Source organism: Anoplopoma fimbria, chromosome 24, assembly GCF_027596085.1.
Source record: "Anoplopoma fimbria isolate UVic2021 breed Golden Eagle Sablefish chromosome 24, Afim_UVic_2022, whole genome shotgun sequence".
NCBI lineage: Eukaryota > Metazoa > Chordata > Actinopteri > Perciformes > Anoplopomatidae > Anoplopoma > Anoplopoma fimbria.
Window position 1 is genome coordinate 262417 of NC_072472.1, and position 27500 is coordinate 289916.

Here is a 27500-nt window from a genome sequence, read left to right on the forward strand (position 1 = left end):
GTTCACTTGCATTACACATTATTTTTTACTAATATTAACTGAAAGTGCATAAAAACACGAGTTGATCAAGGTCATATGGTAACAGGTTCAAGGTTGCCAGTTAGCACAAGGCTCCAAAATGGCCGAAATGTCAACCGTGTTACCTGTCAACTGTGTTACCCATCAAGTGTAACACAGTTGACAGGGAGTAACACGGTTGACAATGTTGCCAGGTTTCATTGTGATAGTTTATGCTTATAGTGTTTTGTTTTTTAATAATGAATACATACTGAATAACTGGTAGATTAACTAACCATTAATCGTGTTAACTAAGTATTAACTAACTGTTTTAGGAAGATGAGTCGCTTATCTGCTGCTGAGAAGCAGCGCCAGTACAGGGCCCGGTAATGCTGATCCTGAGAAAAGGGCTGCATATTTACAGAAGCACAGGGGAGACATGGCAAGAGAACAAGCAGCGAGGAAAGGTGAAGGCAGTGAAAGATTTAAGCGAGAGGGAGAAGAGAAGGAAACGAGCATATTGGAGAAAAGCCCAACGTCAGACCAGAGAGAGAAAGAAAGTGATAGAGAGCCAGTTTACTCCACCCCAGAGTCCTGAAGTTAATCCACAGCCTCAGATGTCAAGGTAGAGATTTTTTTATAGAAAATAGGTTTATCAATAAAATATGAAATTATGTTGAAAAAACTAGAGGTAATGGCTTGTCATCGTTTTTCTGTTCGATGCGTAAGAAGTTTAGAACTCATGATCTATAAACTAATGCTTTGTTTATCATTTTAGACAGAGAAGTGCTGGAAGGAAGAAAGTCAAGAGAAGGGAATCAAACTTATACAGAGAAATCCAGGCTCTTAAGGAATCACTCAATAAACAGAAAAGAAAAACTGAAAAATACAGGAAAAGACTAACAAGACTACACCAAAATTCAGAGTCACCCAGATCAAAAACCCGCCGCCTCTTACGAAGGGTTCCTGTGTCTCGAGAGGTGCACAAAACTTTAGTTTTCCACCATGCCCTAGTGGACAGCATCAGCAAAAAGTATGCTTCTACCAAACACAAAAAAACTAGGCAGGTAATCGCAAAACTTGTGACAGGAAGGATATTAAAAAAATACAAGTTAAAAAAAAGAGTTCAGGAAACTCTAGCGATATCGAGAAAACAGCTGAACAACAGTGAGATTTCCATCTCCCACAAGTTCAAGTACAGATCTTTATGCTACAGACTACGTAACAAAGTTCTGTCCTTCTTCACCACAGATGAAAACAGTCGCCTCACAGCTGGAAAATCCCAAACTGTAACAAGAAGGAAGATAAAGAAACAGAAAAGGTTCTTAAACGATACAATGAGGAACCTACATAGAAGATTCCTCCTTGAGAGCCCTGACAGCAGGATCTCCTATTCCTTGTTTTGCCGTATGCGGCCCTTCTGGGTGGTCCAGCCATCGATTGCAGACCGAGAGACCTGCCTTTGCAAGTTGCATGAAAATCTCGGTTTTCTGGTAGAGAAGCTGCATTTTCTCAGAGTCATTAGGAGCACTGACTTGGAGGAAATGGCAGAGTCAATTTGTTGCGACTCAAAATCAAAGGACTGCATGTACAATGTATGTCCTAACTGCAAAGATAGAGAATTTCCAATTGCTAGTGAGAGGGATTTGGAATCAACTGTGTATTGCACACAGTGGATGACGAGGCAGTTCTTAGGAAAAAAGAACAAAGAAGGAGTAAAGGAAAAGTGTCACTCAAAATGACTGTCAAAAAGAGGATGGAGATGACGTTGCAGAACCTGCTGGAGCTCTTCAAAAACAACTAACTCACTTCAAAAGACACCTGTTCAACATTAAAAGTCAATTCAGCTTCCACAGAGAACTTAAGAAGAGCATGACACATCAAGAATGTTTAATTCATGTGGATTTTTCGGAAAATTATGTTTGCAAGTATTCTTCTGAGATCCAAGCAGTGCACTTTGCCTCAAACCAGCAGCAGGCAACACTCCACACTGGAGTGCTACATGTTGGTGGAGTGGAAGAGCATGTTTGCTTTGCCACAATCACCTCATCAAAAGAGAAAGGTCCTGCAGCCATATGGACTCACATGTCACCAATACTGGACCTGGTCAAGGCGTCGTACCCTAATGTCAACACGGTGCATTTCTTCAGTGATGGGCCGTGTACACAGTATAGGCAGAAGGGCAATTTCTATCTATTTTGTACAAAGCTGCACCAGTGTGGGTTCCAATCAGGAACCTGGAACTTCTTTGAGGCGAGCCACGGCAAGGGTGCTCAGATGGAGTTGGAGGCCTCCTCAAAGGACAGCTGACAGGCTTGTCAGCCATGGAAAAGACATCCCAAATGCTGAGCTGTTCTTCAATGCACTTGTGGATGCAAAGTTAGCGATTAAGCTGTTCTATATAAGTGAGGACAATGTCGCTGAAGCTGTCAAGAACATGCCAGAGGTCTTCAGTGGTGCCTTCAACTATGCAAATTCACCAAGTGGTAACGGTAAGAGAGAGAAAAATTACCTATCGAGATGTGAGCTGCATTTGCTCAGCAAGACAGACCCTGGATTGTCAATGTCATCCCACCAAAACATTTGCCTTTGAGGCAACGACACCCACCCAGAAACAGCCAGAGTTTGCTTGGCAAGACGCAGATAAGATTGGCAAGTGGTGTTGCCTAAACTACGACCATGAGATCTATCCTGGAATAATCCAAGAGATTTCTGAAACACACGTGGAGGTGAAATGTATGCATAGGGTAGGCGTAAACCGCTTCTTCTGGCCAGCCAGAGAAGATGTCTTGTGGTATTTGCATTCGGATATCATTACAATGATTCCTCCTCCAACTGCGGTCACCTCACGTCATGTCGAGATCGACAAGGAAACATGGGGCAAGATCTCAGACATGAATCAAATAAAACAGAAAAGAAAAGAAAGACGAAGATGAAATGCAGTGTATGCAAGATGAGTTTAAAAGCAAAGTTTTGTAAATAAGAATAATTAGAATAAACACAAGGATTAAATGAAATACCAGGGTGAGTTAGAAAGGAAAGTTTTTTGTTGAGAATAACTTTTAACTGTGTGTTTAAATTGTTAAAATGAGCTTATTTCTATTGTTCCATGTGTGTGTTAATATTGACAGAAGGGAGAAAGGGAGTAAAATGTTCATGTCTGCTTTGTTTAAGCGAAACATATGTTTTAATGGTTATATTAATATATTATTAATGGTTTTAATGTTAAAATATTTTTATTTTATGTTCATTTGTGTCTGTATATTTCAATGAAATTGAACTCATCAGCTTAATTACATAATATAATTAAATTTGTCATCAAAATAAAACGTTTTATCCAACAGAAAGTTTCTCTTTTTCTCCTATCCTGTCAACCGTGTTACTGCAGTCAACTGTGTTACTTGTGGTTTTTATGTCATAAATCTGGTAAATGTTGGCTGGGGTGTAAAAGATTTGATGTGGGATACTTTTAGAGAGGGTTCTCTTACATAAGGATGTTGTATACCTCTTAATTTCGTCTAATATGGATAAATGTTGAAAGAATGGTCATATTTGATAGTAGCCTCCCACAGAATCTTCATTATCTAGCTCAATAATCATATTTTCAAATCAGTTAGACAGACAACCTCGAACCCCCTGGTGAATAGACTCAAAACTTTCATACAAATGTGTTATCAAATGTGTAGTGGTTCATTAATGTATTCTATGACACATGTTTTTGTCAAGTCACAGTTGACAAAGTAACAATCAAATGGTTACTTTCTATTAAATATTCAAAAGATAATTACAGATTAAGCTCAATTAATATATTAAACACATTAAAGGGGTATATTATTGAAACAACTAGATTATTTATCAAAATGGCACACTGATTTTTTCACTTTTTTGGTTGAAAATGTATTCATTAAGAATGACTAATTCACTAAATTTTAAATAGGGCCTTTTGGTCAATTAATATATTATATAAAGTTCCTACATGTGTTTTGAGGATAAAGGATTGATCTCTTTAGTGGATGTGGGGGCTCTTAAAAGAGCCGTTGTGTGGGTGTGTGTAGCCGGGTCGTCTCTACTTCTTGGCGGCCTTCTCGGTCTTCTTGGGCAGCAGCACCGCCTGGATGTTGGGCAGCACGCCGCCCTGAGCGATGGTCACTCCGCCCAGCAGCTTGTTGAGCTCCTCGTCGTTGCGGACGGCCAGCTGCAGGTGACGGGGGATGATCCTGGTCTTCTTGTTGTCGCGGGCAGCGTTTCCAGCCAGCTCCAGGATCTCAGCGGTCAGGTACTCCAGCACCGCCGCCAGGTACACCGGAGCTCCGGCACCGACACGCTGGGCGTAGTTACCCTTCCTCAAGTGTCTGTGGACACGGCCGACGGGGAACTGGAGGCCGGCCCGAGAAGAGCGGGTCTTCGCCTTCGCTCTGACCTTTCCTGCTCCCTTTCCACGTCCAGACATCTTGTAGTCAGTTTATTTCTTCGGTAGCTTCCAGAGAAATGTGACCTCATGTTGGCATGACCGGTTATTTATAAAAAACTAAGCTGCTCTGTGATTGGTCAAAGAGAGCGTATCTATGATCGTCCAATCAGAGCAGAGTAGGTCAGATCCTGTGTTTTACATGCGGCTCCTTCAGACTGTAACTGGCGTTAAACCAGTGAATGGAATCAATCCCACACTGCTCATCACTGGTTACCATGCTGTGACTGCCTTTGAGCTTTTATATAGTTTGATAAAGTTTACAGGGAAAACAAAATAAGTCTGTACATAAGGCTCAAAAACTAAACTAATAAATAAAACACGGGGTGAATTATATGTTACAGGACAGTGAGGTGTCACATCCTCTGCTATATATATAGATGCTATAATGACAGCTGATATAATAATGTAATGTAAAGATTATAAATAATCCAAAGGCTTTATATTTTTTATATTTATGTTCTTTTGTGTTCACGTCCTTCATTTTAACTGATCACATGTGAGGAAACTGTTTAGTTTTGGGTAAATGTGTTGTTGTACGTTTTGTTTGTTGGATTTGTTTTATTATAGATTTTGAGTCATCCTGAGATGGAAAACTCAGTTTTTGTCTCTTGAACAGCTGATCAGTTTGTTCAATCTGCGTTTAACTCATCTGTGGTGAATGAAAAAATACCATCTTATAGGAACTCCAATACCACAATTTACCATGACAACAGGTAAACAACAGGTAAACAGGTAAACAACAGGTAAACAACAGGTAAACAACAGGTAAACAACAGGTAAACAAAATGTAATCAACAAGTAAATGAAAGGCAGTGGAAGTAAAAGTTGTAATGCATATGAACTGTTTGTGGACTGTGAACATTTATCTTTATACAAAAGTCTGAGAGAAGAAACGTATAAGTTAAAACTGTTTTATTCAGTATTCAGTCTTTTAATTCATATCTTAACATGTGTTGTATTTTATGTTTTAAATGTTTGATCAGCTTTAAATCTGACGTATACAAAAGACAGAGACTAACTGAAGATGAAAAATATAGAACATTTATAAAAACACATCAGTAAAGGTGAGACGATCTGATCCAGAACCTGTTTGATGATTTAAAGGTTGAAAGACAGAGGGGTTTAAATGTTATTCATCTATTAGCTTTGCTTTCTTTGGTTTTATTTCAACTTTAACCTCTTACCGCTCTGACGGGCCCTCGCACTGTTCACTGTAAACATGTGTTATTTACACCACTGCTATGTATAGGTAGCTACTGATGCGACATGTCTTTGGAAAACTAAGATTCTTGTGATTCGATTGATGCAAACCATTTCAAGATCCGATCACAACAGCAGGTACAATCACCGCCTCTGTCAGTCCACCACCAAACAAACAAACAGTCACAAACTTGTGTCAACTCATCTATCCACAGATGAATAACATTCACTAGTGATCTACAGATCAATAACATTCACTAGTGATCCACAGATCAATAACATTCACTAGTAATCCACAGATCAATAACATTCACTAGTGATCCACAGATCAATAACATTCACTAGTGATCCACAGATCAATAACATTCACTAGTGATCCAGATCAGATCAATAACATTCACTAGTGATCCACAGATCAATAACATTCACTAGTGATCCACAGATCAATAACATTCACTAGTGATCCACAGATCAATAACATTCACTAGTGATCCACAGATCAATAACATTCACTAGTAATCCACAGATATGCCTGATTGTTTATGTAGTTTCCGTAGTAACGCTCGTTAGAATGTAAACATTGCAGAAATCTCACGATCAAGATGGATAAAATTGCTGATCACCACGTTCATTGGTTTAGTCAACTTTGTTACATTCATGGTGTTCCCAGTCAAAAGAGACCGCCATAGCAAATGAATGGAAACACTAGATTATGTCCATTCATCAGAACACACACACATCCCATACACATTACATTACATTACAGTCATTTAGCAGTAAGTCGCTTTTATCCAAAGCGACTTACAGGAAGTGTATTCAACATAGGTATTCAAGAGAACTACTAGTCACCAGAGGTCATCAGTGCATCTCCTTTCTTAAACAAGCATCGTTAACAAGAACTTCTCTCCTCAATACTATAATGGTGTACATTAAATGAAAATGAATCTACTCTTTGAGGGTTCATTTATTAGTCATTTATATTCATGTGTTTTAAATATGACAATAATTACGATAGTAGGTTCCTTATGTCTAAAACAGTGAGATGTTCCACTTTTCTATCAGTGTTTTTTAATAATCGTACATTGTGGATGTTTGCAGACTAGTTCCTGTACAATAATATCACTAACATAGTAACTTAGTCACTTTTCACCACTGTCAGTACAGTAATGTGATTTAATGTCACACTGATCCATGGTGCAAAATACATATATTTATATTTAAAACAATAGTGGGAATATCAATGTCAGGGTGTCTTTCAGACTAAATGCACCTCACCGGGGCATTCAGGCAGATATGTTTGTAAATACATATTTATGTGTTAACTGCATTGTATTCCTGTCTTTTGTCCTTTTATAAGATGCTCAATTTGATGTATAAATAAACTATTATAAAGTACACAAGATGTTTTAAACCTGTTACACAACATGAGACTAAAAGCCAAAAAAGGGATTCCCATCAAATGCTTGACTCGCTTAAACTAGAGTCACTAACCAGTGGAGACAACTTATATGTGATAAATATATTTATATAAATTAAACAGAACAAAAAATAACTCAACACTATTTCTGATATCAACAAGGAAACTTTATCTGATAACAGCTCATTACATTATTAACATGTATCATACTACTAATCGTTATGTAGACTTATTGATGTTATTGTACATAATCAGGCCCTGCAGCTCTCTCAGGTGCGTGTGTGTGGCTCTTAAAAGAGCCGTTGTGTGTGTGTGGGTCTCGGTCAGGTTAAGCCCTCTCTCCGCGGATGCGGCGGGCCAGCTGATGTCTTTGGGCATGATGGTGACCCTCTTGGCGTGGATGGCGCACAGGTTGGTGTCCTCGAACAGACCGACCAGGTAAGCCTCGCTGGACTCCTGCAGAGCCATGACGGCGGAGCTCTGGAAGCGCAGGTCGGTCTTGAAGTCCTGAGCGATCTCCCTGACGAGGCGCTGGAAGGGCAGCTTGCGGATCAGCAGCTCGGTGGACTTCTGGTAGCGACGGATCTCCCTCAGAGCCACGGTACCGGGCCTGTAGCGATGGGGCTTCTTCACTCCGCCGGTGGCCGGGGCGCTCTTACGGGCGGCTTTGGTCGCCAGCTGCTTCCTGGGAGCTTTTCCTCCGGTGGACTTACGGGCGGTCTGCTTGGTTCTGGCCATCGTGATTTATCAGTCTGCTCTGTGCTCACAGATCAAGAACGAATGCTGTGAGAGCGGGAACAGCGGCTTTATGAAGGAGCTGCCGGAGTCAGGGCAGCGCTGATTGGTCCAGACGGAGAGACACGTGCTCCGTGGGTGAGCTACTATTGGACGAAAGGAATTCAAAGTGAACCACCCACACAGCGGCGCGAAAACTGCCTCAAAGAGAAAGAATGAAATGAAAACTGTAGTTTACTGAATGTCTAAAGTTTAAACTGTTAATAATAAAAACACATTTTATAAAAGTGTTTTAAAAACATCAATATTTACCTGGTAATGTACACATTTAAATAACTGATGATAATCTGTACACACACCTGTGTGCATAGATAATATAACATTAGTCCATTTTAATTCTGGAAACCAAATCCTTCACTTTGCCCAATTTTTGTTATTTTAATATTAATTATTTTATCGATATTCTGCTTTTATTTTTAGATTTTACACTTTTGCTAAGTACATTATACACTATTTACTGTTATAATATTAATAAGCATCAGGGACTCAAACAGTGTATTTGTTATTATCAGTTATTGTGTAAATGAATTAGATTAAACAATGTGTGTTAATATAATGTTGATAATAATACTTTACTCTGATGGTGTGATTTTAATAATTATTCTATTCTAAGTTCTTCTATTATTTATGAATGTAAAACTGCTTTAATGTGACTAATGCTATAAATAGAATGTATTATTATTATTATCATCATCATTTATTATTAATATCTTTACATATATAGGATAGTTTTACAGTGTAAATATAATTCATTTTTAACAACTATTTTACATGATGATGGTCAAATGTTAATCATTCAAACACAGTGGAAATAAATACTAATAATAAAGTAATAAACCCTCAAACTGGTGTAAAAACATAAACCATTAAATAAGGTCTGTAGGTTTTAAAGGAGTAACTAATGGTAAATATATATTTATATATATAGTAATTAAATAAGATAGAGTAGGATGCAGCTCTTTACTGGGATGTGTTAAATATATATATATAAATATATATATATATATATATATAAATATATGTAATTAAATCAGGATGCGGCTCTCCAGAGGGACGTGGTGGCTCTTAAAAGAGCCGTTTGGTGCACTAGTGCTGTCGGAGCCGCTTCACTTCTTCTTCGGTGCAGCTTTCTTTGCGGGAGTCTTCTTCTTCGTGGGTGTCTTCTTGGCGACGGGCTTGGCGACCTTTTTGGGGGCAGCCTTCTTAGGAGTCGCCTTCTTAGGAGTCGCTTTCTTGGCGGCGGGCTTCTTGGCGGCTTTCTTCGGGGACTTCTTCACCACTTTCTTGGGGGACTTCTTCACGGGGGTCCTGGCGGCGGGCTTGGCTGCTTTCACCGCCTTCTTCACCACTTTCTTGGCGGGTTTGGCAACTTTGGGCGCGGCCTTGGTGAGCTTGAAGGACCCGGAGGCTCCAGAGCCTGAAGCCTGGGTCAGAGTCCCGCTGGTCACCAGCTTGTTCACCGCGATGATGATGCGGCCTCTGGAGCGAACCACATCGATGCCCTTAGTGGCCAGAACCTTCTTAATGGCCGGCAGAGAGATGCCCTTCCGCCCCTGGGACTCTGTCACGGCGGCGATGATGAGCGTCTGGAGGGAAGGTCCCACTTTAGCGGGATGGGCCGCCTTCTTCTTCGGGGATTTCGGGGCTTTGGGTGGCTTCACGGCTTTGGCCTTCGGGGCTTTGGTCTCTTTGGCCACGGGGGCGGCTGCTGGAGCGTCGTCTGTCATGTCTGCTGTGAGTGCGGAGTCCTCTGTGTCCCGACTGCCGGCGGGAGGCGGCTCTTATAAAGCACATGAGAACCGTGGAGACTCAACCCGCACGGCCGCGCCGCCGACCTGCTGAAAACATGGCGACACTTGTGTTTTCTCTTCACGCGTTTGGGGATAAAACCCACACAAGAGAACCGTTTCTAAACAAAACCTGTATTGTAGCAGCGAGGGGAGACTCTTCCCTTCAGGCTGAGAGCGTGTCTGGTCCCGGGGACTCGCTCATTTAGTCCCGGGAGGCTTCAAACCTCTCGGATACACGCTGACTCTGAAGGGCTCTCCGCGGGTTTCCTCCACATTTCGGCTCTAAAAGCGTCTAAACTCGTTTTGTATTAAATGTGTCGGCGGTGCTCCGGTTAGCAGACACATGTGAGGAAACAACCACACGGACGTTTCTGCAGGAATGCGGTTTATTTGGCCGGAATCAGAGCAGTTCTGGGTGGTAGTAAACACACGCAGGTGTCTGCGGGTGAGTCTGGGCGGTGACGCGTCGCAGGTAGACCCGCGGGCCTCGACCCAGAACATCAGCTGCGTTCAGAGGAGGCTCTGAGATCAGCTCCCTCAAACACACTGTTCTAAAGAGGCCATGATGAGCTGCAGTCTGACAGAACTGACTTATATTTATATTATATATCTCACATTCATCAGTTTGTTTAATTAATCTGATGTTTCAGAAGTAAACATGGGATCAGCAGCAGCTGTGTTCTATATTATTAATATTTAGTTTGTATTTTCACTCTAAAGCACAGTTGAAATGTCAAAATGAAGTTATTTCAGTGAAATATATGTATTGGAAATAACAAAAAAACAATCAAAACAAAGATCAGACTTTTAATGTTTATTATTATTATTGAGGGTTGGTGTCAGTAACAGAATCATGTTTTATGACATTAAATATGTGAAGAAGTCACATGAACAATAGGAAATATCTACAAATGCTCATTTAATTTTACTGTAACTTTGTTCAGATTTAAATCCATTGACATGAATAAAGATGAATAAATATGTGATGTAAAGATGACTGAACCTTTTTAGTTTTATTTGAGGTTTTACAGATGATCTGATTTTCCTTCATCCTCTACACACAGTTTATAACTATTAATATAACAAATGTGACAATAATGTAAATATAACATGAACTGGAGTCTTTCATGGTTTTAACATAGAAAGATCAAAATAATATAAAGAGAAATGAAACAATAATATATAAATATAGAACTAAGAATGGATATAAATTATATACAGCAGCAAAAAAAAACAACAAACAGGTTAACATTGAGTGAGAACATTTATGAAATATAAATGTTTGTAATTCTACAGCAGCTGTAACAAACATATTTAAATAATTATTAGAAGTAATATCTACTCTTGTAGTGCAGCAATACATGTTTATTATTAGTTTCTGATACAGAAGTCATGGACGCATTTCAGTATCTTTCTGTTGGATGGAAACAGGATTTACTGAAGAAATAAATATCTTTATTTAAAACTGTGGTTGACTAATACATTTATGAAATATGGTTTAAGTACCCAGAGCTGTAACTACTGATGTACTTTATAATACAATCAGTGACAATTAATGATTTAAAACTACTGGGCATCTTCAGAAATTAAATATATATTTTCATGTTATGTAAATAAAATAAATATTCTGGATGATTAAGTAATTCATAAATGTTTGTCATTCACGAGGAATGATGAGGAACTCGTGTCTTAGAGGAGGTGGGTGGCTCTGAAAAGAGCCTTTGAGGTGGAGGTCTTCCAGCAGCAGCTTCACTTGGAGCTGGTGTACTTGGTCACGGCCTTGGTGCCCTCAGACACGGCGTGCTTGGCCAGCTCGCCGGGCAGGAGGAGACGGACGGCGGTCTGGATCTCCCTGGAGGTGATGGTGGAGCGCTTGTTGTAGTGAGCCAGACGGGAGGCCTCACCGGCGATGCGCTCAAAGATGTCGCTCACGAAGCAGTTCATGATGCCCATGGCCTTGGAGGAGATGCCGGTGTCGGGGTGGACCTGCTTCAGCACCTTGTACACGTAGATGGCGTAGCTCTCTTTCCTGGACTTTCTCCTCTTCTTGCCGGTCTTGGTGGCCTTAGACGCGGCTTTCTTTGAGCCCTTCTTGGGCGCTTTCACGACTTCAGCAGGCATGATTCTCTCTGTTTAGGTTTCAATCAAAACTGATAACTTACCTCTGTGCTGGCCGCTCTATTTATACGCGCCTTATGCAAATGAGACTGTGCTGTTGCTCGCACACGATTGGCTGAGCACTTAGACTGATTGGCTGAGCTTTGTGACTTAGACTGAATGTGCGCATACGCAGAGTCACCGTCCATATATATATATATATATATATATATATATATATATATATATATATATATATATATATATATATATATATATATATATATATATATATATATATATATATATATATTCATATATTCATATATTGAACTATAACGTTTATGAATGAAACAAGATTAAAGTCTCTCAAAGTTTATGAATGAAGTCAATTTAAAAGCTGTTGATGTTGATTCACTTCAATCCAGACAGATGTAGAAACTCTGCAGGAGACATGAGACAAACATTACATTAATGAATGATTAATGCTGTAAACATCACCAACATATTAACATTACATGATTATATTATATTACATTAATTAATGATTAATGCTCAAACATCACCAACATTATATGATTAGATTATATCACATTAATTAATGATTAATGCTCAAACATCACCAACATTATATGATTGTATTATATTACATTAATTAATGATTAATGCTCAAACATCACCAACATATTAACATTATATGATTATATTATATCACATTAATTAATGATTAATGCTCAAACATCACCAACATATTAACATTACATGATTGTATTATATTACATTAATTAATGATTAATGCTCAAACATCACCAACATATAAACATTACATGATTATATTATATTACATTAATTAATGATTAATGCTCAAACATCACCGACATATTAACATTACATGATTATATTATATCACATTAATTAATGATTAATGCTCAAACATCACCAACATATAAACATTATATGATTATATTATATCACATTAATTAATGATTAATGCTCAAACATCACCAACATATAAACATTATATGATTATATTATATCACATTAATTAATGATTAATGCTGTAAACATCACCAACATATTAACATTACATGATTATATTATATTACATTAACATTACTGGGCTGACTGTTAGGAAGCAGAGTCAAGAGTCACATGTGCAGGTCTAAACCACATGGTCTAAACTTTAAAAGGCAGTCTAAATTCAAAATAAAGCCAAAAACAAAAGTTGGTGTGTGTGTGTGTGTGTTTTTATTTTGCTCTTTGGATCCTTTCAGAACACTTTGCTTCAAAAAAGGCTCTTTGCAGCATGTAATGATGTGATATGTATGTTAGTTACCTGGAGAGCTGGTGGCTCATTAGTGAGAACTCACGGCAGATTTGGGTTTAGCCTCTTTCACAGGGACTGTCGAGGTCTTCCAGTCACATCGTTGTCCCTTTCATCAGGACCTCAGTGAGGGTTTCATTATGCCTTTCCAAAAGCCCATTGCTTCATTTTGTTGTCATGTTTTCTGTCACAGTGAGAATGTCGTCCTCATTCTGGATCTCATGTTCATCTCAGTTATTCTCATCTCTAATGTTCAAACCATAATGTCCTTTAGATGTCAGTTCAAGTTTCACTGGCTGTTAAAACATTTTGGCTTTGTCATTTTCAACATCTAAAACTGCACCTGAAGTTCTGCTTCAGAGCAATGGGATATCTACTGGAGCCACTTCTGTTTCCATGTTACATGTAGTCCCATCGTGGCTGGGATTCTCACTAAACTTGAATGCTCTCACACTCTTCATAGCCTCCATTTTCCATAACTCACGTTGTGTTAGTCCACTCATGTAGTGATGAAGCCTTCAGACGAGCTTTATTCACATGTTGTAGAATTATCTCTGACCAGAGTGAGTTCTGGTGCAATGAAGACACAGGAAGTCATTGAAATGTTTACCTCCTGTTCGTTACATTTGTAGGCTACCTGTAGTTTGTAGACTACGTTTGGATATCTTTATATTTATTGAACTATGTTATTATTATAATGAGGATATAAGATTAGGCATATTTTAGTTCTTGGATATCGTATTTATTTGAACATTTATATAAATAAATATACCTGAAGGTAGTGTCATTTATAAATCATACAACTGTACATTTTAAAATTTAAAAAATGAGCCAACAGTCCAAACATCAGTTACATAAATAGTTTACACACTGATTATTATTAGTTTGTATATGTAAACAATGAAAGCTCGATGAAAACCAGGGTCAGTCACGGAGTTCCACAGGGGTCTGTTCTTGGACCTATTTTACTTACCTTATATATGCTTCCCTTGGGGAATATTATCAGAAAACACTCAGTAAACTTTCATTATTATGCAGATGATACCCAGTTATATCTATCAATTAAGCCAGACGAAACTAACCAGTTCTCTAAACTTCAAGCATGTCTTACGGACATAAAAACCTGGATGACCTGTAACTTCTTAATGTTAAACTCTGAAAAAACAGAAGTTATCCTACTAGAACTCAATTATCTAAGGATATAGTTTCTCTAGATGGCATTGCTCTAGCATCCAGCACTACCGTTAAGAACCTTGGAGTTATCTTTGATCAGGATCTGTATTTTAACTCTTATATAAAACAGATCTCAAGGACAGCCTTTTTTCATTGACGTAACATTGCGAAAATCAAGCAAATCCTGTCTCAAAGCGATGCAGGAAAACTAGTTCATGCATTTGTTACCTCTAGACTAGATTACTGTAACTCCTTATTATCAGGCTGCTCTAATAGGTCTCTTAGATCTTTACAGTTGATCCAGAATGCTGCAGCACGTGTTCTAACAAAAACTAAGAAAAGAGATCATATTACTCCAGTATTAGCTTCTCTGCACTGGCTCCCTGTTAAATCAAGAATAGAATTTAAAATCCTTCTCCTCACCTACAAAGCTCTAACTGGCCAGGCACCGTCTTATCTTAAGGAACTTATGGTTCCATATTACCCAACTAGAGAGCTGCGCTCCATCAATGCAGGGTTACTTGTGGTTCCTAGAGTATATAAAAGTAGGATGGGAGCCAGAGCCTTCAGTTATCAGGCTCCTCTTCTGTGGAACCAGGTTCCAGTTTCAGTCCGGGGGCAGACACACTCACCACTTTCAAGAGCAGGCTTAAGACCTTCCTTTCTGATAGCGCTTATAGTTAGGACTGGTTCAGGTCTATAGTTAGAGCTGGTTCAGGTTTACAGTTAGGACTGGTTCAGGTTCGTCTTGGCCCAGCCCCTAGATATGCTGCTATATGCCTAGACAGCCGGGGACTACCTCGGATACGCTGAGCTCCTCTCTCCTCTTCTCTCACTCTTTCTTTATGTATTAATCTCCTATTTATGCACATTACTGATTTTGCTTCTTCCCCGGAGTTCTTGTGCTTTCTCGCCTCGCAGGTTCCCAGGAATCGGGGTTATATTTGGACTGTCATCGTGCCACCTCCTGTGGCCCTGCTGACACCCACTGCTACTACCACTATCATTATTAGTCACATTACTATTATTATTGCCTGTACTATTACGCTTATTGACTTGCTTGTACCCTGGAGTCTTTGTGCTTTCTCGCTTCGCAGGCTTCTATAAATCGTGGCTGTACCTGGACCGTGGTCGTGCATCCTGCTACGGCCCTGCTGACACCGACTGCTACCACCATTATTATTACTAGTCACATTACTATTACTATTACCTGTACCATTAAGCATTTTAGCTTTACTTCCACCCTGAAGCCCTTTTGCTTTCTCGTTCTGCAGGTTTCCATGAATCGTTGTGGTACCTGGACCGTAGTCGTGCCTCCTGCTGTGAGCCGACTGACACCCACTGCTACTTCCATTATTATTATTAATCACATTACTATTCCTATTTTCATAATTATAATTCTACTGTAATAATTGCTGCTGTTATTATAAGTAGTCTTATTATATGAATCATTTATGTCATATACATTGAATGTGTTGTATCTCTGTTATGCTGTTCATTATGTACACATGACATCTATTGCATTCTGTCCATCCTGGAGAAGGATCCCTCCTCTGTCTCTCCCAGAGGTTTCTTCCTTTTTTCTGTGCCGATGTGAGGGAAGGACAGAGGATGTGAGGGTCTAAGGACAGAGGATGTGAGGGTCTAAGGACAGAGGATGTGAGGGTCTAAGGACAGAGGATGTCGCATTTGCACAGATTGTAAAGCCCTCTGAGGCAAATTTGTAATTTGTGATTCTGGGCTATACAAAATAAACTGAATTGAATTGAATTGAATTATTATTGTTGTTGTTGTTGTTGTTGTTATTATCATTATTATTAGTTAAAATAGTTTTTTCTGTCTGTAAATATAATATTTCAGTTATTGTTGTTTTTCTACTGTTTCTTATTGCTTATTTATAATACTTGTTTTTTGATTTTGATTTTTTGATTTTTATCTTGTCTTCTTCTACTATGTCTCTTGTGTGCACTTTACTCTATGCTGCTGTAAGCCTGCAAATTTCCCCGCTGCGGGACTAATAAAGGATTATCTTATCTTATTATTATTATTATTATTATTATTATTATTATTATTATTATTATTATTATTATTATTATCATTATTATTATCATTATTATTATTGTTGTTATTATTATTATTATTATTATTATTATTTATTATTATTATTATTATATTATATTCCTTTATTGATCCCCATGGGGGAAATTCAAGTGTTATTATTATTATCATTATCATTATCAGCCTCATCATTGCACAACGTGAGTCCACTAGTCAACAATCTAGTGTCAAATCTTACATTTACACAGAAAATAAGAATTTTCTACAAAACGTGGTGTTTGTTGTCTAAACTAAGAGCCAATCAGCTCTCTGATCAGGAGACAGCAGACGTTTCCCATCATGCACTGGGCCATGCAGCCTGTGGAGAGCGACTGGGTCTGATGGTTCTGTAGAAGTGGATTTGACTCAATACACGTCTGTTCTACAAAACAGAAGGTGATGAATACATTAAGGTGAGACCTCCTACAGGTCTGGGCTGACTCCTCTTCACACGACTCAAAATACATATTTCTTACTTAGAATATCGTAAATGATCATGTATCTCACAGGGTTTTCTTCGGTTTCTCCTCTGACTTCTCCATGCAGAGCCTTAAAATCGGGTCTTTAAACATGAAGTGGGAGGGATAGGAACAGAAGGGCTCTGATATCTTCCTGTAAGTCGCTTTGGATAAAAGCGTCTGCTAAATGACTGTAATGTAAATGTAATGTAATATCTGAAGTCTCTACCCAAAAACAGGTTGATGTGTTGTTTCTGCAGGACACACTCTTCCATCAGACCAGGTCCATGGCACTAACATTAGTCTGTTCAGATCAACTGCTAAAGCAACCATCTCGTCCTCTGCTTATTGTAATAGAGAGCTCTATCTTCTGCTTTGTAAATATAAATAAATATACTTTTGGTTTTGGTGATGGTTTTATGGCTCGGGTTGGTTTATTGTACTCAGTGTTTGGTGAAGACGGGGTCTGAGTGGGTCAATCCCTGTATCAACAAGAGGTAGAAATACTAGTACAAATACTAGTAGTGCAGATATACCGGTACTAGTCACGAAGAAATACAGTTACTGGATTCAGATATTTGGATTAGATTTGAATAGTTGATCAACTGAAGTATGAAATTGTTTGTGTTTGTGACACACGACAGTCACATGACAACAGAAACGTCATCAATACCAAACACAGAGAGCTTGAATTCCTGATATGAAATCAATAATGTTATCTTGTCTTAATAATACCATGTCTTGTTTTACATGCTGCTCACTTTAACTTTACATGTAAGGTATTAATGTTCACTTGTTCTTCCTGCTCTTTATGAACAGCCCTTCATGTTTATGAAGATTTATTTATAGAGTTTATCTATATATTTGTGGAGAATTGACTTTACATCTTTTTATGATGTGAAAATGTTTCTAAATTTTAATATAAAATAACTAAAAAGAGAATATGTTATAGAATCACTATTTATATCTAAATGCAGGCAGAGCTGCTGAGTCTCTCCAATGAACGAGCGCCGTCAGTCCTCTATTACGTCCGCAGAGGAGCTTTAAATACAGAGGCTCGTTCTTCTCTCCCCTCATTCGTTCTTAACGATCCAAACCTAACAGTCTAATAATGAGCGGCAGAGGAAAGGGCGGGAAAGGACTCGGTAAAGGAGGCGCTAAGCGTCACCGTAAAGTTCTCCGTGATAACATCCAGGGAATCACCAAACCCGCCATCCGTCGTCTGGCTCGCCGCGGCGGAGTGAAGCGTATCTCCGGTCTGATCTACGAGGAGACCCGCGGTGTGCTGAAGGTGTTCCTGGAGAACGTGATCCGTGACGCCGTCACCTACACCGAGCACGCCAAGAGGAAGACGGTGACCGCCATGGATGTGGTGTACGCCCTGAAGAGACAGGGCCGCACCCTGTACGGGTTCGGAGGCTGAACACCGGGACTCCACCTCACAAACAACGGCTCTTTTAAGAGCCACTCACTCCGTCTAAGAACCAGAGATCCTCATGTTGTAGTTTATTCAAAGGTTCACTTTACATTCTTTATAAAACAGTAAGACTGCTCGTGTACTTTAATAATCTCTTGTATCACTAATGATACTCATAATGTAATATGAGGTAATATATATAATATATATATATATATATATATATATATAAATACAAGAAAAGGAGAAACATATTGCCACCGACATGTTATATCACCGTTGCAGTAAAGTAATATTACACATGTTATTCCAGATAATAATCACATTATTATCCCTATTTCACATAATTCTACTATGATAATTGCTGCTGTTATAATAATCACATTATTATCCCTATTTCACAATATTTCACATAATTCTACTATGATAATTGCTGCTGTTATAAGTAGTCTTAATTGTTTTTGTGTAAGGACAGAGGATGTGAGGGTCTAAGGACAGAGGATGTGAGGGTGTAAGGACAGAGGATGTGAGGGTCTAAGGACAGAGGATGTCTCATGGTTACAGATTTAAAGCCCTCTGAGGCAAATTTGTGATTATACAATAAACTGAAAGATAGAAGAAATGTGTTGCTGAAGTTTATGAAAAAGAAAGAAGCAAGAAACTATAATTATAATTCTGTTTGAATTGTGTGTTCATGTCTCTAAATAGCCAAATACGACTAATACTAAATAATGGTCATTTTTGGAATTAAATTACACTTTATGGCTGATATTGATCATTAATGCAAATTATTTACAAAGGAATTGACTGAATAAGTCTTTGTATTGTGTGAAGACGTTACTCATGATGGCATACACATTTTTTAGTTTTTTTTTTTTCACGGGAAAACTAGTTTTCTATTTCTCAACAATTCTTAAGAATACATGTCTTTATCTGCTTCTATAAAAAATATCAATTTACAGTCCATGAAATGCCAAATATATATAAAACCAATATATCACTTTTTTAATATATATTTATGATATGTATAAAAATGATCTGAACCTATAATTAACAATAAGCAACAATTTCTACTTTTGTTTTATCCCTGCTGTTTTTAATGATTTATTCTACTCAGTTAAGTATCATTTTATCTTATGTTTTTTTCTCAGTATTTCAAATGATTACCTTATTTGTAACTTCACCTAGTATATAATAATAATAATAATAATAATAATAATAATAATAATAATAATAATAATAGATAAACAGACTTTTTCCAGAAGTCTTGGTCTTGAAAAAAAAAATGTTTTGAAACCGAAAAATTAGATCTCAATCTGAGAATATAAAACTAAGACTCAAAAATATATAAATAATAATATGAAAAAATATAATATATATATATATATATACATCATTTAATATATATTATATTCAACCCATATTTATATTTTTAATATATATAATTTAATTCAAGAATTTAATGTTAGAATGTCCCAAATATATTCAAAAAAAACCTGTGCATATTTATTCTGTCTGTATTTTTTTAATTTGGACTTTTCATTTTTTTACTTATTTAATATTCTTTACTGTGTTAATATTATTTATAATATTTTTCTCTTAAGTTCTCTGGTTTTGCAGGACCAAAAACTTTTTTTATCTATTTATGCTTATTTGAGCAAATATCTTTTCTCAATTTTAGTGAAAAGATGACATATTAGTGTTGTCATCTTTTCATATCATACACACGTGGACAAAATTGTTGGTACCCTTCCGTTAAAGAAAGAAAAACCCACAATGGTCACTGAAATAACTTGAAACTGACTAAAGTAATAATAAATAAAAAAAGATTGAAAATTAACTAATAAAAATCAGACATTGCTTTTGAATTGTGGTTCAACAGAATCATTTTAAAAAACAAACTAATGAAAATGGCCTGGACAAAAATGATGGTACCCCTAGAAAAGATTGAAAATAATTAGACCATAGGGACATGTTGAACCAAGGTGTGTCCTCTAATTAGCATCACAGGTGTCTTCAAACTTGTAATCAGTCTGCCGGTTTAAAGGGTGAAAAGTAGTCACTGTGCTGTTTGGTATCATGGTTTGTACCACACAGAACATGGACCACAGAAAGCTAAGGAGAGAGTTGTCTCAGGAGATTAGAAAGAAAGTTATAGACAAGCATGTTAAAGGTAAAGGCTGTAAGACCATCTCCAGCAGCTTGATGTTCCTGTGACTACAGTTTCACATATTATTCAGAAGTTTAAGGTCCACGGGACTGTAGCCAACCTCCCTGGACGTGGCCGCAGGGGGAAAGTTGATGACAAAATGAAGAGACGGATAATACGAATGGTAACCAAAGAGCCCAGAACAACTTCCAAAGAGATTAGAGGTGAACTCCAAGATAAGATAAGATAAGATAATCCTTTATTAGTCCCGCAGCAGGGAAATTTGCAAAAAAAAAAAAGGTCAAGGTCCATCAGTGTCAGATCGCACCCCCCGTCGCTGTTTGAGCCAAAGTGGACTTCATGAAGACGACCGAGGAGGACACCACTGTTGAAAGCAAATCATAAAAAGCGAGACTGGAATTTGACAAAATGCATATTGACAAGCCACAAAGCTTCTGGGAGAATGTCCTTTGGACAGATGAGACAAAACTGGAGCTTTTTGGCAAGTCACATCAGCTCTATGTTCACAGACGCAAAAATGAAGCATACAAAGAAAAGAACACTGTACCTACTGTGAAGCATGGAGGAGGCTCGGTTATGTTCTGGGGCTGCTGTGCTGCATCTGGCACAGGGTGTCTGGAATCTGTGCAGGGTACAATGAAATCTCAAGGCTATCAAGGCATTCTGGAGCGAATGTGCTGCCCAGTGTCAGAAAGCTCGGTCTCAGTCGCAGGTCATGGGTCCTCCAACAGGATAATGACCCAAAACACACAGCTAAAAACACCCATGAATGGCTCAGAGCAAAACATTGGACTATTCTGAAGTGGCCTTCTATGAGCCCTGATCTAAATGCTATTGAACATCTGTGGAAGGAGCTGAAACATGCAGTCTGGAGAAGGAACCCTTCAAACCTGAGACAGCTGGAGCAGTGTGCTCACGAGGAGTGGGCCAGAATACCTGCTGACCGGTGCAGAAGTCTCATTGAGAGTTACAGAAATCGCTTGATTGCAGCGATTGCCTCAAAAGCTTGTGCAACAAAATATTAAGTTAAGGGTACCATCATTTTTGCCCAGGCCATTTTCATTAGTTTGTTTTTTAAAATGATTCTGTTGAACCACAATTCAAAAGCAATGTCTGATTTTCATTAGTTAATTTTCAGTAAATTTTTATTTATTATTACTTTTGTCAGTTTCAAGTTATTTCAGTGACCATTGTGGGTTTTTCTTTCTTTAACGGAAGGGTTCCAAAAATTTTGTCCACGTGTGTAATTAAAGGATCCACCTTCCTGTTATATTTACGGTAATATTTTCCAACAATGTGCAGATGAGACGTGTCGCTAGTGAGAAATAAACAGAAATACAGTATGTTATATAACTTTAATATAGCAAAGAGATTCACATCGTCCCTTGACCTTTATTGTGAATGCACTCCTTTTGTAATATCTGCAATCTGTGCTTTTATTAAACTTACAGTAGGAAAAATTGGATATATAATCCAAAACTATTGTGTTTGAGCATTAATCATTAATTAATGTAATATAATATAATCATATAATGTTAATGTGTCGGTGATGTTTGAGCATTAATCATTAATTAATGTGATATAATATAATCATATAATGTTAATATGTTGGTGATGTTTGAGCATTAATCATTAATTAATGTGATATAATATAATCATATAATGTTGGTGATGTTTGAGCATTAATCATTAATTAATGTAATATAATCATGTAATGTTAATATGTTGGTGATGTTTGAGCATTAATCATTCATTAATGTGATATAATATAATCATGTAATGTTAATATGTTGGTGATGTTTGAGCATTAAGCATTAATTAATGTAATATAATATAATCATATAATGTTTATATGTTGGTGATGTTTGAGCATTAATCATTAATTAATGTAATGTTTGTCTCATGTCTCCTGCAGAGTTTCTACATCTGTCTGGATTGAAGTGAATCAACATCAACAGCTTTTAAATTGACTTCATTCATAAACTTTGAGAGACTTTAATCTTGTTTCATTCATAAACGTTATTATATGTTTCGTACTGTTGTTATAGTTCAATATATGAATATATATATATATATATATATGAATATATATATATGTATATATATATATATATATATATATATATATATATATATATATATATATATATATATATATATATATATACATATACATATATATATATTGAACTATAACAACAGTACGAACTATAACAACAGTACGAACTATAACAACAGTACGAAACATATAATAACGTTTATGAATGAATATATATATATATATATATATATATATATATATGATCAATATTCTCCTCGTTCCAGTCTTTGACTTCAGGACGGTGACTCTGCGTATGCGCACATTCAGTCTAAGTCACAAAGCTCAGCCAATCGTGTGCGAGCAACAGCACAGTCGCATTTGCATAAGGCGCGTATAAATAGAGCGGCCAGCACGGAGGCAAGTTATCAGTTTTGATTGAAACCTAAACAGAGAGAATCATGCCTGCTGAAGTCGTGAAAGCGCCCAAGAAGGGCTCAAAGAAAGCCGCGTCTAAGGCCACCAAGACCGGCAAGAAGAGGAGAAAGTCCAGGAAAGAGAGCTACGCCATCTACGTGTACAAGGTGCTGAAGCAGGTCCACCCCGACACCGGCATCTCCTCCAAGGCCATGGGCATCATGAACTGCTTCGTGAGCGACATCTTTGAGCGCATCGCCGGTGAGGCCTCCCGTCTGGCTCACTACAACAAGCGCTCCACCATCACCTCCAGGGAGATCCAGACCGCCGTCCGTCTCCTCCTGCCCGGCGAGCTGGCCAAGCACGCCGTGTCTGAGGGCACCAAGGCCGTGACCAAGTACACCAGCTCCAAGTGAAGCTGCTGCTGGAAGACCTCCACCTCAAAGGCTCTTTTCAGAGCCACCCACCTCCTCTAAGACACGAGTTCCTCGTGAATTACTGTATATTACTACATATTACATTACTGTATATAACATTACTCTATAATACAAACTGCACATTAAATTACTGTATATTACATTACTGTATATTACTTTAAATTACTATATATTACATTACTATATATTACATTACTATATTATTTACATTAGTCATTTAGCAGACGCTTTTATCCAAAGCGTCTTACAATGTGTATTCAAGAGAACTACTAGTCACCAGAAGTCATCAGTGCATCTCCTTTCTTAAACAAGCATCTTAAAGCAGAAACCAGAGCAAAAGTACAGAAACAAACTAATTGACTGTTTATTGTGTGATTTGAACAGTTTTGTGATAATTTCAGCTTTATTGGCCATAAATGTGTATGAATACAATGACAGAAACAAAAACAGACAAATAAACCAAAAAATATTATTTACTATTTTGTACAGATTAAATATAAAAAAGTATATACATGAACACAAAATTACAAAAACGAAAACGAAAATAAAAGTGAAAGGCTGCTTGAATAAATATGGAAGACTAACAGGATATTTTATATTATAATATATTATATTTTATATTATATATATATATATTTATATATATTATATTATATTTTATATAATATATATATTATATATATGTGTATTTTATGTACATTTAAAAAGAGATGCAAGGCCAGACAGGTGACCCTGAGTATTTCAAAATAAAAGCCTATAAGTATTAGAATGAGTTTTTATTTTAGTAACTAATGGTTTTATCTACTAGTTGTGTTATTCAGAAATACATGGTGGTGAACAGCAACATTATCTTTATTTAATTTTTTATTAATGTTTCATTATCTTTATTTAATTATATTATCTTCATTTGATTGTATTGTCTTTGTTTAATTGTATTATCTTTATTTAATTGTATTGTATTTATTTAATTGTATTGTGTTTATTTAATTGTATTATCTTTATTTAATTGTATTGTATGTATTTAATGTTTTCATGGTTTGTCACAGTCGCGGTGCAGTGACGTCACTATGACGTGTCCCGGTGTACCGGAGGACCGGACGGCTCATCCTCCTCTAGCTAGCAGAGCTAGCTAGAGGAGGATGAGCCGTCCGGGAGCTCGAGGAGCCGTCCCGGTAGAATCCCGGTGACCGGAGCACCCGGATGTAGTAAATAGGTTCGTTCACCGGCGATCACCGCGCAATGCATGCCGGGTAGATGTTTTTTTTTTTTTTTTTTTTTTTTTTTTTTTCCAATAACTTTATTGAGACATTTGTTCAAACATATAAAACACAAACAACAAACACACATGATTCATATTACTGCAGATAACCACAATAAACAGTCACACAATAAACAGTCACACACTAAACAGTCACACAATAAACAGTCAGACACTAAACAGTCACACAATAACCAGTCACACACTAAACAGTCACACAATAAACAGTCAGATCACACAGTCTTTAAACAATAACAACTTGATTCTTGCTTTTCGTGGATAAATATTAAATCACTTGTAGTTTTCTGCTGTTACTTACTTTGTCAATTCATATTAATGTAATTTCAACCCTGGTTTCACTGTTTGCTGCATAGACTGTAAATATGAAAATCTTGCTCATTCTAATACCCAGGCTTTTATTTTGAAATACTCAAGGTCACATGTCTGGCCTTGCATCTCTTTTTAAATCCTCATGTACATAAAATATACATATATATACATATATATAATATATATATAATATATAATATATATATATTATATAATACATATATTATATAATATATATATATTATTATACATAGATATATAATATTATATATAATATATATAATATATATATAAAATATCCTGTTACAGTCTTCCATATATTTCGTTGTCGTTGTTTATTGTATTTTTGTGTTCATGTATATACTTTTGCTTTTTATATTTAATCTGTACAAAATAGTAAATAATATTTTTTGGTTTATTTGTCTGTTTTTGTTTGTCATTGTATTCATACACATTTATTTATTTATATATATTATATATGTATATATATTTATGTATATATTATATATATATATATATATATATATATATATATATATATATATATATATTATATAATATATATAATATAATATACATACATATATAATATATATAAAATATCCTGTTACAGTCCTCCATATTTATTCAAGCAGCCTTTCACTTTCAAGAACTTACATCATTAATATTCATATTAATTAAACGCTTCAACTTAAGTCATTGTTTCTTAATAGTTAGTAATATATAAACGAAGCATAATGAGTTCGTGATCCAGCCAATAGTAGCTCACCCACAGAGCACGTGTCTCTCCGTCTGGACCAATCAGCGCTGCCCTGACTCCGGCAGCTCCTTCATAAAGCCGCTGTTCCCGCTCTCACAGCATTCGTTCTTGATCTGTGAGCACAGAGCAGACTGATAAATCACGATGGCCAGAACCAAGCAGACCGCCCGTAAGTCCACCGGAGGAAAAGCTCCCAGGAAGCAGCTGGCGACCAAAGCCGCCCGTAAGAGCGCCCCGGCCACCGGCGGAGTGAAGAAGCCCCATCGCTACAGGCCCGGTACCGTGGCTCTGAGGGAGATCCGTCGCTACCAGAAGTCCACCGAGCTGCTGATCCGCAAGCTGCCCTTCCAGCGCCTCGTCAGGGAGATCGCTCAGGACTTCAAGACCGACCTGCGCTTCCAGAGCTCCGCCGTCATGGCTCTGCAGGAGTCCAGCGAGGCTTACCTGGTCGGTCTGTTCGAGGACACCAACCTGTGCGCCATCCACGCCAAGAGGGTCACCATCATGCCCAAAGACATCCAGCTGGCCCGCCGCATCCGCGGAGAGAGGGCTTAACCTGACCGAGACCCGCACACACACAACGGCTCTTTTAAGAGCCACACACACGCACCTGAGAGAGCTGCAGGGCCTGATTTATGTACAATAACAGTCGTTTCAAACCATTTATATACAATTTAAATTATTAAAGCAGGTATTTGCTGCCTGGTTGATATCAAACAGCTATAGAAAGTCAAAGTTACTGTTTTTGTGTTGAGTAATTATTTTAATGTGTATATAAGTGAGATTCTCCCAATAAAATCTCACAAAGTAAAATGTATTAATATAATATTAACCCTCCTGTCTGTTTGTTACTTTAGTGTTCCTGTTTTAACTGCTCTTACATTAAAACACAAACCATTAATCATCACCACATCTTATTTAACACCTTGTTAAGCAGTAAACAGTCTCAGACTAGAGGTTTACATGAATCACTGCTGTGAATATAGACAAACAATATACAAACAATAGACACTGAAATGTATCCTGAATAAGTCCAGAGCGTCTCTGACAGAAAACCACCTCATCAGTGCCTCATTGTGTTCAGAGGAAGATGAGAGCAAGGAACAAATAAAGGGGATAGAGATGGGTTCCCACAACAAACACTTTATATATATATATATATATATATATATATATATATATATGTGTTCAACTTTATATATATATATATGTATATGTGTATATATGTATATATATATATGTATATGTGTATATATGTATATATATATATATATTATATATATGTACACACGTGTGTGTGGCATGTCTACATGGATATGTTCTGTATGTCACTGATGGCTTTGCTTATGTATCCATGTGTGTCTTAAAGAAGGACTACCCTGAGCCTTCCTCGGAGCACTTATTGTATCATATTAGTTTGTTTCTGTACTTTTGCTCTGGTTTCTGCTCTTAGATGCTTGTGTAAGAAAGGAGATGCACTTATGACTTCTGGTGACTAGTAGTTCTCTTGAATACCTATGTTGAATACACTTCCTGTAAGTCGCTTTGGATAAAAGCGTCTGCTAAATGACTGTAATGTAATGTGTATGGGATGTGTGTGTGTTCTGATGAATGGACATAATCTAGTGTTTCCATTCATTTCCTATGGCGGTCTCTTTTGACTGGGAACACCATGAATGTAACAAAGTTGACTAAACCAATGAACGTGGTGATCAGCAATTTTATCCATCTTGATCGTGAGATTTCTGCAATGTTTACATTCTAACGAGCGTTACTACGTGAAACTGACATAAACAATCAGGCATATCTGTGGATCACTAGTGAATGTTATTGATCTGTGGATCACTAGTGAAT

General features: G+C 37.3%; 7 protein-coding genes across 7 annotated transcripts; 3 read left to right on the forward strand and 4 right to left on the reverse strand.

Annotated features, from left to right (window-relative positions):
• Window positions 1-3998: 3998 nt before the first annotated feature.
• Window positions 3999-4463, reverse strand: LOC129113257 (late histone H2A.L3-like). The gene has a single exon (XM_054625472.1). The coding sequence runs from the start codon at window positions 4445-4447 to the stop codon at window positions 4064-4066; it is 384 nt and encodes a 127-aa protein (XP_054481447.1). The 5' UTR covers window positions 4448-4463; the 3' UTR covers window positions 3999-4063.
• Window positions 4464-7448: 2985 nt separating this feature from the next.
• Window positions 7449-8034, reverse strand: LOC129113253 (histone H3; the record flags this gene model as incomplete). Its single annotated transcript, XM_054625469.1, is given in 1 exon segment — window positions 7449-8034. A coding segment is annotated over 1 exon segment (375 nt), but the record flags the coding sequence as incomplete, so codon positions are not given.
• Window positions 8035-8982: 948 nt separating this feature from the next.
• Window positions 8983-9617, reverse strand: LOC129113247 (histone H1-like). Its single transcript, XM_054625462.1, has one exon. The coding sequence runs from the start codon at window positions 9605-9607 to the stop codon at window positions 8987-8989; it is 621 nt and encodes a 206-aa protein (XP_054481437.1). The 5' UTR covers window positions 9608-9617; the 3' UTR covers window positions 8983-8986.
• Window positions 9618-11364: 1747 nt separating this feature from the next.
• LOC129113262 (histone H2B 5-like) lies at window positions 11365-11808 on the reverse strand. The gene has a single exon (XM_054625478.1). It carries the CDS (start codon window positions 11789-11791, stop codon window positions 11420-11422), a length of 372 nt encoding a protein of 123 aa, XP_054481453.1. The 5' UTR covers window positions 11792-11808; the 3' UTR covers window positions 11365-11419.
• Window positions 11809-17915: 6107 nt separating this feature from the next.
• On the forward strand, window positions 17916-18303 carry LOC129113264 (histone H4). Its single transcript, XM_054625480.1, has one exon. It carries the CDS (start codon window positions 17931-17933, stop codon window positions 18240-18242), a length of 312 nt encoding a protein of 103 aa, XP_054481455.1. The 5' UTR covers window positions 17916-17930; the 3' UTR covers window positions 18243-18303.
• A 4585-nt stretch (window positions 18304-22888) lies between these two features.
• LOC129113259 (histone H2B 5-like) lies at window positions 22889-23339 on the forward strand. Its single transcript, XM_054625474.1, has one exon. The coding sequence runs from the start codon at window positions 22906-22908 to the stop codon at window positions 23275-23277; it is 372 nt and encodes a 123-aa protein (XP_054481449.1). The 5' UTR covers window positions 22889-22905; the 3' UTR covers window positions 23278-23339.
• Window positions 23340-25731: 2392 nt separating this feature from the next.
• Window positions 25732-26298, forward strand: LOC129113251 (histone H3). The gene has a single exon (XM_054625467.1). The coding sequence runs from the start codon at window positions 25791-25793 to the stop codon at window positions 26199-26201; it is 411 nt and encodes a 136-aa protein (XP_054481442.1). The 5' UTR covers window positions 25732-25790; the 3' UTR covers window positions 26202-26298.
• The last annotated feature ends 1202 nt before the right edge of the window (window positions 26299-27500 follow it).